General features: G+C 39.8%; 1 protein-coding gene across 2 annotated transcripts in view; it reads right to left on the bottom strand.

The window, feature by feature from the left end:
- Positions 1-1,571: 1,571 nt before the first annotated feature.
- ccdc102a (coiled-coil domain containing 102A) overlaps positions 1,572-15,638 on the bottom strand; it is a 48,298-nt gene continuing 34,231 nt past the window's right edge. For both annotated transcript variants that reach the window (XM_026294234.1, XM_026294235.1), the window contains exons 8-10: positions 9,451-9,621; positions 9,108-9,211; positions 1,572-3,419 (exon numbers count right to left, since the gene is read on the bottom strand). In XM_026294234.1, the coding sequence (XP_026150019.1) occupies positions 3,287-3,419; positions 9,108-9,211; positions 9,451-9,621 (408 nt within the window). In that variant the 3' untranslated portion in view covers positions 1,572-3,286. The remainder of the gene's footprint in view (positions 3,420-9,107; positions 9,212-9,450; positions 9,622-15,638) is intronic.

Genomic DNA, 15,638 nt, shown 5'->3' with positions numbered 1-15,638 from the left:
TTAGATGCCAATTTAGTGCAATAACAATGAATAGAAAGGCAGAGGGAGCCTGTCATCACAGCTAGTCGGTGGAGGCAAATGGAAGAAATCACACATGCACGACTCAATTATTTTTCACATCACAATAAATAATTCTCACATTGTTTTGCAGCGATACATCCATGCTCACACAGATCCTGTGGTAGATGTGGAATAATTATAGGAGGATCAATATAATGTTCTCCCTTCCTGCTGTCAGCCATTCTGGCCTAATGAGAAAGACAGTGAGAAAATTAACCTAATGTACAAGGCTCCAGGCTTTGTACACACATCTGTGAAAACTAGGGGAAAAAACACCTTCAACACATACATTGAACTCTACACACACTCAGAGCATTACAGTGTGTGTCATGCTTAGCCAACAGTTTTCAGAATTATCTTCTCTACTGTACTCATGGGATCAAGCTAAACATTAACACACACACGCACGCACGCACGCACACACGCACACACACACACACACACACACACACACACACAATCATCCACAGCTAACAGCTTGAGTGTGTGGGCAGTTATGTGTTTGCTGTTATCCCAAGGGCACCATAGGATACTTGTACAAGTTTGTATGTCTCAACTGTCAATATACAACTATTTGTTTTATGCAAAGTAAGCACACACACACACACACACACACACACAAAATGCAGAGCAAGAGTTGTGTTTACGATTTCAGTCATTCTGACTCCAGCCTACACAGGGGTAAAACATTCATTATATATCTTGGCTTCTCTCTCAGACACACACACATACAGAGTAATGAAAATGATCTCAGAGGGAGACGCGAGCTGCTCCCCCATGCTGTGTGTGGGGAGTCAGGCTGAGGTTCAATCTCATTACTGTGTCGACTCTTTGCAGTACGCCACAGTCTGCACTGCCAAACACACCACGAAAGTGTGGTGTGAGTCTAACACTCTTTATTTCTCCAACTCCTTTGTCTGTGATTTTCTAACTCTGGCTTTTCCCTCTCTCTCATGATACAGTAATTATTCTCCCCATTATTCTCCCACAGAGGGTTATCTGTGCTCATTTAAAAAGTATCTTAAAATCATTTCTCCTAACAGTTCCTAAGGCTGCATTATTTTTGATGTTAACATTAAATTACAGAGTGCTGAAATTATCCAACACTGTAGCTCATTGTTTTCCCTTTCGCTCCCAGTCCTCCTTTCTCGTATAGAGGAAAAGTCTGGTAATATTTATGTTTATTACCAACAAATCCAATCAAACATTAACCTAAGCTTGAATATAACCAACATAATCTTGGCAATTTTATCATGTTACTGCTGGTCTGTGAGAAACTGGTGAGTCTATTAGGAAAAATGTACTTGAGAAAAACAACTAGGAACTTATATAAAAAAAAAAAAAAAAAAAAAAAAAAAAAAGCACCACTGGTTCATTGAAAGTGTTCCACAAATAAAAGAAAACCACTGACGGACATTTTGAATAAATCCAACATGGAGAGAAAAAAAGAAAGTAACTCATGGTTTTTGTATATGTACAGTTGCCTTTTATAGAGATAATACAAAACCATTGTGGTACAGATAATTTTTAAAAACTAAACCATAACAACAACAACAACAACAACAACATAAATAGTTCAGTATCCTGATCAGTAAAAAAATCTTGGTCCCCTTCCAGCGTCAGAGTTGAGGCCTTGGCAGAGTGACTTGATGAGGGTGGAGGATTAATGAATGTTTTATTGCTTTCACGACTGCAGTTATCCACCGGTAGACTGGAGCTTTTTCACCGACAGGTGATTCAGCACAGCTGAGTCTTAAACAAACAAGGTAACTCTTCAGTCCAACACCCAGTGTATCCAAACCCACCTCCTGTTTAATATATGGGTCATCTTAAGGGAGCCTGTGAGTATTAAGTAGACAAGGATTTTACTGGCCTAGGCTTCAGTGTGTGTTTCATTATCCCATGATGGTCTAAATGCTGCTTTGGAGGTTTTTCCTTCATGACTGAATACAGCCCTGAGGATTCACTGCACATAAATACTCAGGATTTTAGGGAGGGTTTTCCAAGAAAATGACAATATTGTAAAATACTTAACATCAGCACAAACACTCTATAAAAATCATGTCTGCACAGCCAATGGAACAACAACAGAACTTTAGATGTAATTCTAGCATTTGCTGTACAACATTGTAGGGATTGGACAATCAATAGAGAAATTTATACTATTCTTAACTGCCTCTGCAGAAAATATCCTTTTGTCATCATCTGACAAGTGTTTGAGAAACTTGAAATGAATCTGAAATGAACTGAGACTCAAATGTCTTTTAGGTATTTTATCATCAGATCAGATTTTTGCTGCGTATTACCTCTAACACTGTGGCTTATAGGCAGTGGAAGCTATTGATGTTTGGTGCCGTTGTGCCATAGTGTGTGTTGGTTTACTATTGTCATTGCCATACATCAACAAACATTTTTCGGTTTGGAGCTTGGGCCTCAAGGGAGGAGTGTGGATGCAAAGCTGTCATCTATAAGGAAAGTAAAAACACTAGTGATGGAGATGTGGGTTTGAGGCTTGTTTGAATGCAGTAGCACAGTCGAGACAAGACAGCTGAATTGCTTGTGATAACATGAGGTAAGAGTGAGAGAATACAATGAAAGGATGATGTGTGTTGGCCTCTGTTAGTGGTGTTGGGTGGAACTTTATCAACTAGTCCATTAAAAACAGATCCTGTTGATCAGTATTACACTTTCTGGACATCCTTTTACTGTCACACAGTAGTTGTTGTAGCAGTTGTTGCTGTGTGTCCAAAATATGCAAGTATCTCCAAGCATGTGTGAGTCTGGGAATGCATAAGGAAATAGTATGTGCTCATCATAATGGTGCTAGATGGAAACAGGTTTTTCATGTTTAAATGCCAAATGAACAATTATGTGGTTTCTCTAGGTCTCCTGACACACATAAAAATCTTTTATTTGATTTTTCTTTTTTTGAATTATTGATAATTTGATTATTGATCATTAACAAGGCCTGCAGTCAGCTTAGAAAACTGGCTAACATCTGCATCCCAACAAGGACACATGAATGCACAGAGATAAAAGTGATACTGACATTTTGAACATTTTCTAAAACGGAGTGCTGGTTTAAAAACCTGCTGGTTGACGAAGGCTGAAGTGCTGCTTCCTGCTGCAAAACATTTTGCCAGGAGACAGTTTTGCTCCCTCAAGAGCAACAATATTCACCTTCTTTATGTGACTACAGTATATCCAGCAACACTGTGTGTGTGCGTCATGGGATCTGCAGTTGCAGTTCCTCCTCCTCCTCATCCATGTCGCTGGTTGGACCATCTGGATTTTCAGATGTGAACCTTGTTGATCGCATCTTCCCAAACAGACCTGGACTCTGCTGCTGCCGTCGCAGCCTGAGACAGGGAGGGAGAGAGAAAACATTACAATGACAGGACTTCACATCATTTTACTTCAGACACATATTTAGTAACACACGTTTAATGTGTGGGTGTCCGCAGGTGAATGTTCTGTCTGTAGAAATGTGTGTTAGGAAGAAACATTCAGTAAAAGAAGGAGCAGCAGGAGTTTGCAGGTTTATGGTCAGACACCATAAACTAAACTCTGACCCAATGATGGTGCTACAAGTAAAGTTAATGACTCATCTGGTAAAAGTCAGAGTTTTACTGAAGTGAAAATGTTTATGCACAGGGCCCCTACAAAAATCAACAAAAAGGTTAGTAGAATTCTTCCCTGACCAAGAATATTTGTACATGTCATGGTATCATCAAATGTTTGCTAAAGTCTATAGCAGATGAACAATCAAGCAGCCTACACGCCCCACAGACCACAGAGCTAAAACAATGAGCATTTGCTCATTTGGTTCAGTTTCTGGATTTCGGGTGTTATTTAGCCTGTGGTTTGGAGCAGACAACTAAAACTGAAACAGTTTAAAAAGGTAGGCCTCAGCCTGCCTCCAAGCTAAGTGTAGTTGGAATGCAGACCCAGCATTCAACAACTAAAACGTTCAAATGAATGAATGACCTGTCAGACCATATGACTTCATGTTTACTGATGCAGTTTTGGTTGCAATAAATCTGGGTAAAGTAGCAAACTAGAGCGGTGGTTCTCACTCTTTCTGGTATATGATCCTTTAAAAAGAAAATATCAGTCATCTCCTTATGAAAAGGTCAAGAATTCATGTTCATTTGTTCCAGATTTACTACATTCACTCCTCATTTGTTAAGAATCTCTTTAGACAAAGTATTATTAGCATTCCTGTTTAATCTGACCTGTAATCTGGGTTTTGGTCTTATGGTTTTAAGTAGGTTTTATCAGATCTTTATCTGCCTGTCAATAGCTGTGCTCTGCAAATGTGGGATATTGTTTATTTACTAATATGCCTCACAACATTTTCCTAAATGATCAGGTACTTTCATACTTCACAGTTATACAGAGTATTAGCTGTATTGGTTTGTTCATTTTTAACACAAGGGCCAGACAGCGATCTGAGAACAGTATACGACGAAGAGTAATGTAAAAAAAAATAGTTTGTTATTACCCTGCTTTGGAGAAATATGACAGCATGGGGAACATCACAGTTTCTACTACTATCCTGCCAGACTGAGTGTTCTCATTTCACTTGACATTGACAAGTGTGCTGGTGTGCTGTAGCTGGCAAGGTGAAAAAGCAGTGAAAGAATCTGAGACACACTGAATCTGAGAGGACTGTCAGACTGTTGGAAAGTAAAAATAGACATCAAAATACATAGATACTTTAACTTTTGAAGACCAGTCATCTTGATTCAGAAGGTACATAAATAATCGACAAGCTCACTTATAACTGTACACTGAGGTGTTGTCTTGGTTGTGCTGTTAAGGCAAGAAATGCCTTAAGATCCAAATATTTTACTCCCTAGAAAACCCACAGTGCAAATGGTCGTACTGCCAAAGCACTTGTCCAGCAGTGTCACACCTGTTGTCAAACCCTCCAAACCTCCTGTAATCTGCAGCCACCAGGGCCAACGATACAGTATAGTACTCTGAGCTGGAGCTGGGAGGGGAGTGGACAACTATGTGATTCCAGTGGAATGAGGGAAGAGCGACTGGTCTTCACGAATCCTGACAGTGTTTGTCCATGTCTGCAGTTACACACAACATGTGGGTTCCTTTCATGCTCTCACAGGTTACACTCCAGGTCTCTCTCATTTGTGCCAAACAACTGGCAGCAACTGTGCTGAATGAATTACCAGCGCTAAGAAATCTGTGAGACAAAGGCAACTTTATTAATATCCAATGCTCCACGATAGTATCGATCCTGTGTACAATTAATTAGGGAAACCAACAGAGATTTCCAGAAATAAGATTAAAGAGTCAGAGATATGCAAACAACGTTTGTCCCAGAGGAGGTCAGCAGGTATCACATCGAGTGATTACAAACATCTGTTGTTTTTTTCTTTGTTGTTTCACTCAAGTTATAACATTTTACACTGAGCTAATTCTGATTTATTATCAAAGCAGTGGTCAGTACTGTACATTATTGATCGCTGACATTGAGCCTGGCGATGCTCAAGGTCGACTGGCTCCCTAAACCTGTTCCTCTGCCCTTCCAAGGATGAATACCCCCTTGAAAAAGGATCTCAGTGATGTGTGACATCATATGTGACAGCCATGGGAGACACTTGGGTGAAAGAGCAAACACAGTAAACCAAAGGCGTCCAAAGACAAGAGTTACCATCTCCCATGACAAAAACTGAGCCACTTCCGTGACAGCTCAGCTCAGATCCACCTGAATTTGAGTCTCTCTCAGAGCACCTGGAAGAAAAACCATCATAATGCTTGGACCCCAACACCAGCTCAGGCACAAAAGGCCTTTTTCCTGAGCCTACAAAAACACTTAGCCAAGCTACAGGCATGGCAAGGAAAGGCAAGCTTATTTATATAGCAGAATTCATACGCAGAGTAATTCAAAGTGCTTTACAGAAATAAAAAGTTAAGAGGTTAAAAATACATATGCAAAAATCACAAAATGAGCTTGAAATAAAATTAAAGGATGACTACAGAGAGACAGGCAGACAGAGACAGAGTCATGAGGGAGAATGAAAACACCAAGATGCTTGTCAAACTGTGTTGTGGTCAGTCTTTCAATGAGACCTGAGTAGGATCAATGGCTTTCACAAAAACACTTGGCAGAGCAGCAGCGCAGCCATGACGCAGGGATCATGTTCCTTACACCACAGACTGATTGAAAAGCAGAGTGCGATATCAGTACACTTTGTGGCTGCCAAACTGTTTAATGCATGAAACCTAACACTGGTATTATTCAAGAATGTGATGTTGCCAGAGGATTTTTATTAACATGCGTGACTATAGCAGCTAATTTCTGAGAGACTGGATGCTGAGCAGCTTTGGCAACTTGGCAACAGAGGACAACTGCCTTGCACTTAGGATATGCAGATGTGGCGTACTCAGAAAGAAGATTAGCTTATGTCACACTGAAACAGGATGACATTGTGTTAAAATATCACGAGTAAGGGAAAGCAATTCAGCATTACACTTCTTTTATTTTGGGGGTGTGAAGCTCATTCCCAAATAACCCTGATGATCCAGATCACACTGTATAACAAAACTAACAACGTATAACAAAACACACACACACAGACACACACACACACTTTTAGTGTAGGCTATTCTAATTTGAGTCAGCAATGGGACAAAGTCAGTAGAATATCAACATTGACACAAAGGATGAGATTTTAACACACTCATATTGAGCAGGATGGAACACACCCACATTGATACAGAAGAAAACACACACACACACACACACACACACACACACACACACACACACACACACACTGAACGCAAATAAAAAAAACAAAAAACAGAATGAGCTTAAAGCTTAAACTACACCCTTGACAAAAACACGCACAGATTTTTGTCAGTCTCTGAAGCCGTTACCATGCCGACACGCCTGTCACTCCTCCACAGAGCCGAGCAACAAGAGAGCTCTCTGTTACTACGGTAACCTGCGACTGGGAGCTCGGCGATTGGCTGGAGCAACAACGTGGAAAAAATGGAGAGGCTGCAGAGGGAGAGGCAGAAAGCAAGGAGCCGAGGACTGTGCAAAGCTGATAGAGTGTAAGAGCCAAACGGAGTGACAAGCAACACACACACACACGCACACACACACACACACTCTAACAGCAGCAGAAGTTAATCTCTGAATAGCAAGAAAGTGAGTGCTGAGTGCATTTACAAGCAGGCTGTCAGCTTCACATCACACACACATGAACATGGTGTGTTTTGCTTTGAGTAAATGTCTTCATAGTTGTCCAGGAGTGTGTGTCCTGTCACCAATCATGGAGCCACTATTGCTTATAGGACAAAAATTCTACACTGCCATAAGCTTTGTTGTAAGATACCCTTGTGGAGTTTGATAACAAGGCCCAAGTGTGGAATATTTTCTAGTGGATTTTTGCTTTCGGGAATTCTAGACTGCTTTAAACGGCTCATTATTATGAAATATCATTTCATCCCTGTGGTTTTCATTATATCAGGCTTCACTGCAAATTTCCTTTTTAAATTCTAAGTTTCAAACATTTCAAAATGCTGTCTGAACATTGTAGCAGGATGTTGTGATGCCTCGCCTCATGCCAATAATCACACAACCGTCTCAAACAATGCCCCGTTACTTCACACGTGTGTTACAGACGTGCTGTGTGGCTTTTAAATACGGGGTGTGGTTATCGCCTTCTCTTCTGTCCATAGTGCAAAGTGCAACATCATAAGCAGCTGTCATTATTTTGACAAATCAGATGCTTAAACTTTTTACAACACATTGCTTAATATTGATTCATCGACTCATCCATCCATTACCTATACTGCTCATCCCGTGCAGGGTCGCAGGGCCTGGAGCCAGTCCCACCTGACACTGGGTGAGAGGCGGGGAACACACTGGACCAATCATGTGTCTATCACAGGACTGACACACACAGACAAACATTCTGCCTAACCTGCATGTGTTTGGACTGTGGGAGAAAGCTGGAGTACTGGAAGAGACGGGGAGAACATTCAGTGCTTTACATTGATTCAGCACTTCAGAGAGCTTTGTTTCCTTTATCTCTATTAAAGACTGCAGTCAAATTGGTTATTTGGGCTCTATACATAAATAAACTTGACTTCAATACCCCCATTTTAAATCTGACATTAAATGTAATCTGTTCCTGGACACATTATCTTGATGAGAAAGAAAATACATTTAATGCAGATTTTAATCAGATAGCCAGACCACATCTAAAAGTGGCCTGAGCCACCACTCGCTACCTACCAAACAAAATAGGAGGTTTGTTTTTGTGACCACAACAAAGTGCTCAATTCATCCCAACATGGGTTCATGACTTAATACCAATTGTAAAACTGTCTCAGACTATCTGGTCTCTGGATCCCACTGCTACACATAAAGAAATATTCCACTGGCAGATAACACTTTCACGTTGGGTCATTAATGCTACTTTATTGGTGTCCTGCTGCAATAACTCCCATGTCCATTTTCAGGCAATAACTTCAACAAGTGGTGATGAGTTCCTGAAAGAGCAGTGATCAGTGCACTTAGCAGAAGCAATAGAGTTTCCATTGGAAGTGAGAGTGATGACTGCTGTTTGTCAGATATTGTTTTTCATTAGAAAACCACTCAACCAGCTGACCACGCATGAGCTTATAATGATGCACTGCAGCCAGCCATCATGTCTGTGCCAAGCATACTTCAACCTCCATTACAACCAAGCCATTCAAATGTGCAAATGTAAAGTGTCAAGTAGTACTTTGAAACAGAAAAAACACTTAATAGTTGATGTTTCCTGTTTTACACCACTGACACATAATGCTGGTGAATCACCTGAGTCTCTTCAGAACATACAAATCTACTGTGAATAGGTTCATATGAAGAACACTTTCAAAAGAGTCCCCCATCCTCACTGCTGCCTCTGAGCAGCTTTCTGGCACATTTATCTGAAATCAGTTCAAAATCCTGCATTGCCACCTGTGTGTCTGTGTGTGTGTGTGTGTGTGTGTGTGTGTGTGTGTGTGTGTGTGTAACTTACCTTGACTGTAAATGTTCCAATTGTACCTGCAGGTTCTCCGTCTGCTCCACTTGCTCATCCAGAGACCTCTGCAGCTTTCTGGTCTGGTTATGAGACTCATCCAACTGAACACACACACACACACACACACACACACACACACACACACACACACACACACACACGCACACGCACACGCACACGCACACAGACTTATTTGCAAATTGCAACCTCATCAGTCTCTCTAAACTCTTTATAAACTGTGTGAAGGGACACACTCAACACGTGTGCCTACTGTAGCAGACCAAGACACTATAATACTGTTTACAAGGATTGATGTATATATTTTCAATTACGTTCCTACCTCATCTTCAGCCTGTCCCAACTCTTTCTTCAGCTCCTCTACCCTCAGTCGGAGCTTTCTGACTTCGGCCTCGTGGCTCTCCACCCTCCGGTTGGCATGGGCGAGCTCAGCCGTCTTCTCTTGCAACTGTTTCTTCAGCTTAGCGTGAATGTGGCGAAGATCAGCCAGCTCCTGATGACACAGCAGACAGACAGATGTATAATCATTTCGACCAGAGCTGATTCTGATCAACCAGCTACTCTGACTCATTTACTCATGGAAACTGTTATTTGGTTCATTAACCATTTGATTTCTACAGTAATTTATTAAGTAAAATTCAAAATCATTTGCTCCAGTTTGTCCAATATGAAAATACACAAATGATCAATGAACTGGTAAGAGCGAGTGTTTAGTTCAGTGTGTGATAACATGAAACCGAGCAACGTAAAACCTCTTTTTCACTTGAACAATCCTCCTTTATAAATTCAATCAACATAGCTCAGAGCTGTTGTGTGGAGAACAAGACAAGGTCACTGATTTGTGACATTTTGGGGTCTAAAGGACAAAATTATTGGCTTTTCTTTGAATCAACTGATACAGTGAAAAATTCACTTTTTTACTATAGCCACCATGGAACCATGACATGTTCAGAAAAGGGACATTATACATTATACAGTTGAGAAATGCTTTCTGGTAGAAAAACCAATGTGGACAATTGTTCAAAAACATGTTTGGCATAAATGCAGTGGAATGGTTTGTTATTCTATTAGTCAACAAACACAGACATACACATATTATAAGTAAACTCATCTCCTAAATTAGCATAAATTACACAAAACAAAAATAAACTTTGTTTTCTATCTTATAACACTTTAACACACAAATTTTCCCCAGCTTTAACACCTGCAGTATGGATAATGAGAAATGCTTGGTATCGCTGAAGGAAATGAAAAGGCTGTTATGAGGAAGGAGGTGTTAAACGATGAACGATTCATTCTAGCAAGGTCAGATTTTCCTCATTACGAAGGTCTGGAGCTTTTCGCCCTGAAGCTCTCTGAAAAGCTGCAGGAGCAATCAAAGCACACCTTTAAAACCAGTAACAATATCCACTAAGAGCTCAAGGGTGTAATGGCCCCTAAATACACATCTGAATGTTAACATTTGTGCGTGTTTCAAACTGTTTCAAATAGTTTTTTCATCTATTTATCAGGCTGTAATTTTATGTAATTGTGGTTGTGGTCAGGTCGGAGCCAACAAAAAACCTCTCCTCCACACATTTGTATTGGGATTAGCTAAGGAAAGTCTGCCCTGGGAGATAATGGGATTATCAATAATGCACCATTGTCACTCACTGCACTTTCATGTACTTTGATGGCATAGTTTCAGCCTCCTCCTCTGCTCCCTCACATCTAATGACTCCCTAGACAGTGTTAATTCCAAGAAGCTTTTCTGAAGCTGTACAGCAATACGAGATGTCTACTGGAACAATAAAAGACGAGCCCAGATGAAGGAGTGAAAATGCCCTTTAATTATTTAACTATTTATATCTGTATTTTTGCTACACTCATCTTTATTATGTATTAAATATTTTATTCTTTTAGCTTTCAGAGGATTTAGTTTTTTTATTGTCACTGAGAACATTACATAATTAGAAGAGGAACTGGTGCTTCATCTATTGTTCAAATAATAACAAATTCCTTAACACAGGGCACATAAGACTCCCTTCCCCCTCACCAAATCCTCACAGTCGAGGCAAACTGACTGTACACCACATAAATAGTGGTGTAACCCCAGAGCCAGATCAAACATTGAGAGTGGGGGGCTAATGCAGAAGGGAATAATTAAGGGGATGAAGGGATGAGGAGACAGATGAGGAGCAGTGGGAGGTGTAGTAATTATAGAGGTCGTATTTCACAGGACAATAAAGGTGAAGCATAAGAACAAAGAAAATTGACAGAGTGCAGTTTGCTGTTGAAAAGAAGCCCGACCCCCAGAAAACGGAAGAAATTCATGTCATGACAGTTTATACTTTGGTGAGTTCTTGAGCAGAAAAGGAAGAAAAAATAGGATGAATGGAAAGACTGCAGTTATTCTATATTTCTCTTGTTGTCAAGAAATAACACAAAAAAATATTGTTAATCGCTCTTGCAATAATTTTTTATGCCCTCACCTCCTCACTGATTCCTACTGAAGACATAAATCCTGAAAATAGCTCTGGAAGTAAAAAGTTTCATGGCCTTTAAAAGGCTAATTGTTTTTAACAAACTTTACCAAAAGAAGATGAATTTGATTTGATTAGATTTGTTGTTGTCTGTTTCTGGCAGCCTTGAATGAATACAGGTGTTCAGAACATCACTCCTCTTTTCTTTTAAGGGAAGTTATCACTTCAGAAATTCGGTGACAGAAAATAAATCAAAAACAATGTCAATCATTTATGTAATTTATCAAGTCAGAGTGGTCAAATCAAATGAGCCAGTAAATAGAGATAAAAAAAACCCCACTGCACTCATCCAATGTTTTATTGGCAAATATGGGGGGAACTGGGCTGTTTATATGCACAGTAAAAGGTTCACACACCCAGATCAGTCAATGTGGGATTAGGGCGTCTCCAGTTTCTACAGTATAGAAGGCAAAGCTGAAACATCTCATTGATTTGTCTGTGTAAACTTTCACTCTGGTGCTTTTGATAAAATCATCTAATCAAACTCAAACATACTGAAAATTTATAATACTGAAATTAAATTCAGAACAACAAGTCCATCTTGCAGTTTTATTTTGGAGTTAGGTTGCACATAATCAGTAAAATTGAAGGTTTTTTTTTTTATTCAATTTAATTTTCATTTTTACAGAAATTATGCATGAAACTAAAAGTTGGATTAAAATACCAAAATTTAGTTTTACATTAATAAATGAAACATAAAACAGAATTTTATTTTAATAACAGCTGTTGACTTACAGCTACTCAAATGTTGTTATCATTACAGACTGATGATATTTAGGTTTTGGACCAAACAAATAATATGAAATTCTCAAAATGGATATTTACAGATTAATCAGTAATAAAAATGATCGTTTGTGGCTATGGAGCCTTAAAGTGCCCAAAATTAAATTAATAAGACATGACTAAAAATACATAGAAAAATATACAGTCCTTTTATTGTAATTAGCAGTTTTAACATTTTTCTATGCTCTTCCCACATCCTTCTGTATCACCCCATGGGTTCATTAAAGTTTCATCCACTTGGCCAAGAGGATATCCTAAAATATCCACTTTCTGAGACATCTGACACCTAGAATTAGGTTTCAAAGAAAATCCAGCATGACTCATCACCAGTCAGCCAACTTAATACACTACATATAAGATATTACACTTGTATATAAGCAAGAAAAAAAAAGGTCAACATCTTTTTCCAGAGCATAGTAAAGGAGTAGCCAAAGGAAAAAGCTGGTAGATGGACACATACTGACACATGGAGTCCTGGCTGCTGTCTGTGGCGTGTTACCCATCACACAAAAGGTCTGATAAACAAAGCAGCTTTCTACTGTACATCTCCAAGCAGGCCAGAAACCTCAATATTCCCTGCAGTTTTATCATTTGAGGACTATTTAATGAATGTCTGAGGGCAGAGGGAGCAAGAAGAGACGGGAGCAGGGAGGGGGAGGGAGAAGATGACAAATGGGAGGAGGGTGAGAAGCTGGGAGTCCCTGACTCTATTAAATATGAGGGATTACTGACTGATCTATGAGCAGGAATGTGTTATGCACACCCCCGTACATACAGTATACTGTATTTGCCTGGATGCTTATATAAGTGTGTTTATCCAAGGTTTCTATGGGTGTGTGGGTGTTTTAATACTTTATTCAGTGTTTATGCATTTGTGCCTAATCTGTGTCTGTATGCTCACGCACGAGTACAAATACGTGTATGTGTGTGTGACTGTATACAGTGTGTGTGTGCGTGTATGTGTATGTGTGTGTGACTGTATACAGTGTGTGTGTGTGTGTGTTACGCCACACTGCCTTTTAAATGTTTCTCCTTGACTGGAGGGACCCTGAAGTCTGCCGCTACATCTGTTCCACTCAAACAAAGACACACATATAAACCACAGGCTTATGCCCATAAATACTGTGGGTTCATACATTCATCATCTTGACAAAAAAGCCCTTTCAATATGAAGAAAAAAATATATAAGTGCACATAACTACAGATTATTTATACACTTGCATAACCACAATATAGTTAACACTAAGAATCACTATAATTCTCATTTCCCCCTCTTTCAGTGAAGTAAGCATTAATTTAGACACACACACACACACACACACGCACACACACAGCAAATAGCATAATTAGGCCTATAATCAGAGCAATACAGTGGGAGAAGGCATTAGAGGAAGTGCCCTAACCACATAGGTCAGAACGTATCAGCTAAATAATAAACTGAAAAATCAGGGGAAATTAGAGCGATGGAGACAAGATTGAAAAGAAAATATGTAGAGGTTAAATACTTAAAACTGACAAAAAAGTGATGACAAATGCGGCCATTCCAGCAAACACACATTACAAATGAGCCTGCTTCAAATGTTCTGTTGCTTTTTATTTCATTAATTTAAAAAAAAGAAATAGATTAAACAGTAATTCTGGCATGTATAAAAGTTTGGGTAACCTTCTGTTTGTAAAATAAATTCAGAGTTTCATGAGCATTTTATGGTCTTGACTGATAGGTCATAAATTGCAAAATTTGTCGATTCTTTAAAGTCTGGTAACACAACAACCACAGGCTCCTCTAAACAACTGACAAAGGACCTGAAATGAAGCTAATGGTGACTACAAAGCGGGGAGGCTATAAAAAGACATCAGTGCATCAAATACTGTGTCGCCTGGGAGAGAGGGGAACTGGGGATAACAAGAGCAGACAAAGCTCCTGATTTACAAATATCAGGAAAAAATGGATATGTGGGAAGAACATTTTCTGACAACTGTATTTCTGGAGTGAGGGAACAGGTGACTGATGGGAATATGGGTTAGAGCAGCTAGGACGGCCGGGTTTCTAGGAAGAGAGGAGAAAGCCTCAATCTACAGGCAGGTTGGTGCCGAATTTACATCTCTATACTGTAGCCAATACTGGACCCTAAGAAGTGCAGTTCTGAAACAGGATTTAGAATCTGGGAGCACAAGGCCAGACTGGGTCTTTGTTTGTTGTTATCTATTCCAAATTCAAGAATTGGGCCATATAACTGGGAACTGCGGAGAAGGGAAACAATGAAATAGATATAAGAATATGGGAAGAATGTTCATCTTAACTGCATTAACACATGAAGCTAAAGAAAAAGAAATATCGACCAGTTATGAAAATCCTGTCAGATACAGGATGAAAAGAAGGTGCAAGGGGGCAGATGGTTGCTTTCTGAAAGTTTGCAGAAAATGTCAGCCAGAGCAGACACAACATACAGGTCAGACGGTGCCTTAAGCCTGAGCCAAGCCCCCTTTCACAAGCAATTCATTTCAGCTGCAAACTCATTTTCTGGTTACTACCCAAAGCTCATGACGATAGGTGAGGGTTGGAACAGGGATCGACTGGTAAATCAAGAGCTTCACCTCCAGGCTCGTCTTTTAATCTATGATACACCCTATGTCTTAGTCTGAATGCTACAACTCTGTGAACATGACAACATGGTGGCAAATGCAGTCGACAGAGGAAAACTTCTGGGTGAAATCAGTTATTCAGCTATTTATTGCAGCCTTGAAGCAGAAAAAAATCCCAGAAAAAAAACAGCAAATGTTGTTTTCACTCTCATGCCAGAGAGTCAGAATGAACATCGTCACTGTCAGCACAGCGAAATCTTTCCCCTGTTACCACAACATATGGACACACAGACTGATACACAAAGAGTTAGATGCATCTTGAATAACACAAACAAAAGGAGGGTTCTGCAATGTGTGCATGTCTTTTCTACCTTATGGCGTAACCCCTGCATCACGTCACACAGGTGTTGTGTAAGCTCACACACGCAAACACACACTCTCTGATACCTTTCATCTATCACCAGCCTAAAAGATAAATCACAAATGACAAACACACTACTATTGCCCCACGAGGTAGAGGGTGTATGTATGTGTGTGTGTTGCAGTGTGACACTGAACATCAATCTGTGAAGTAGTAGTGATGCCCAAAGCCCTGGCTGCAACTGAAGATGATTCTACAATC

The sequence above is a fragment of the Mastacembelus armatus genome, chromosome 3, assembly GCF_900324485.2.
Source record: "Mastacembelus armatus chromosome 3, fMasArm1.2, whole genome shotgun sequence".
Lineage (NCBI taxonomy): Eukaryota > Metazoa > Chordata > Actinopteri > Synbranchiformes > Mastacembelidae > Mastacembelus > Mastacembelus armatus.
Note: the sequence above shows the minus strand (reverse complement) of the source record. Positions and strands in the feature narration are given on the sequence as shown.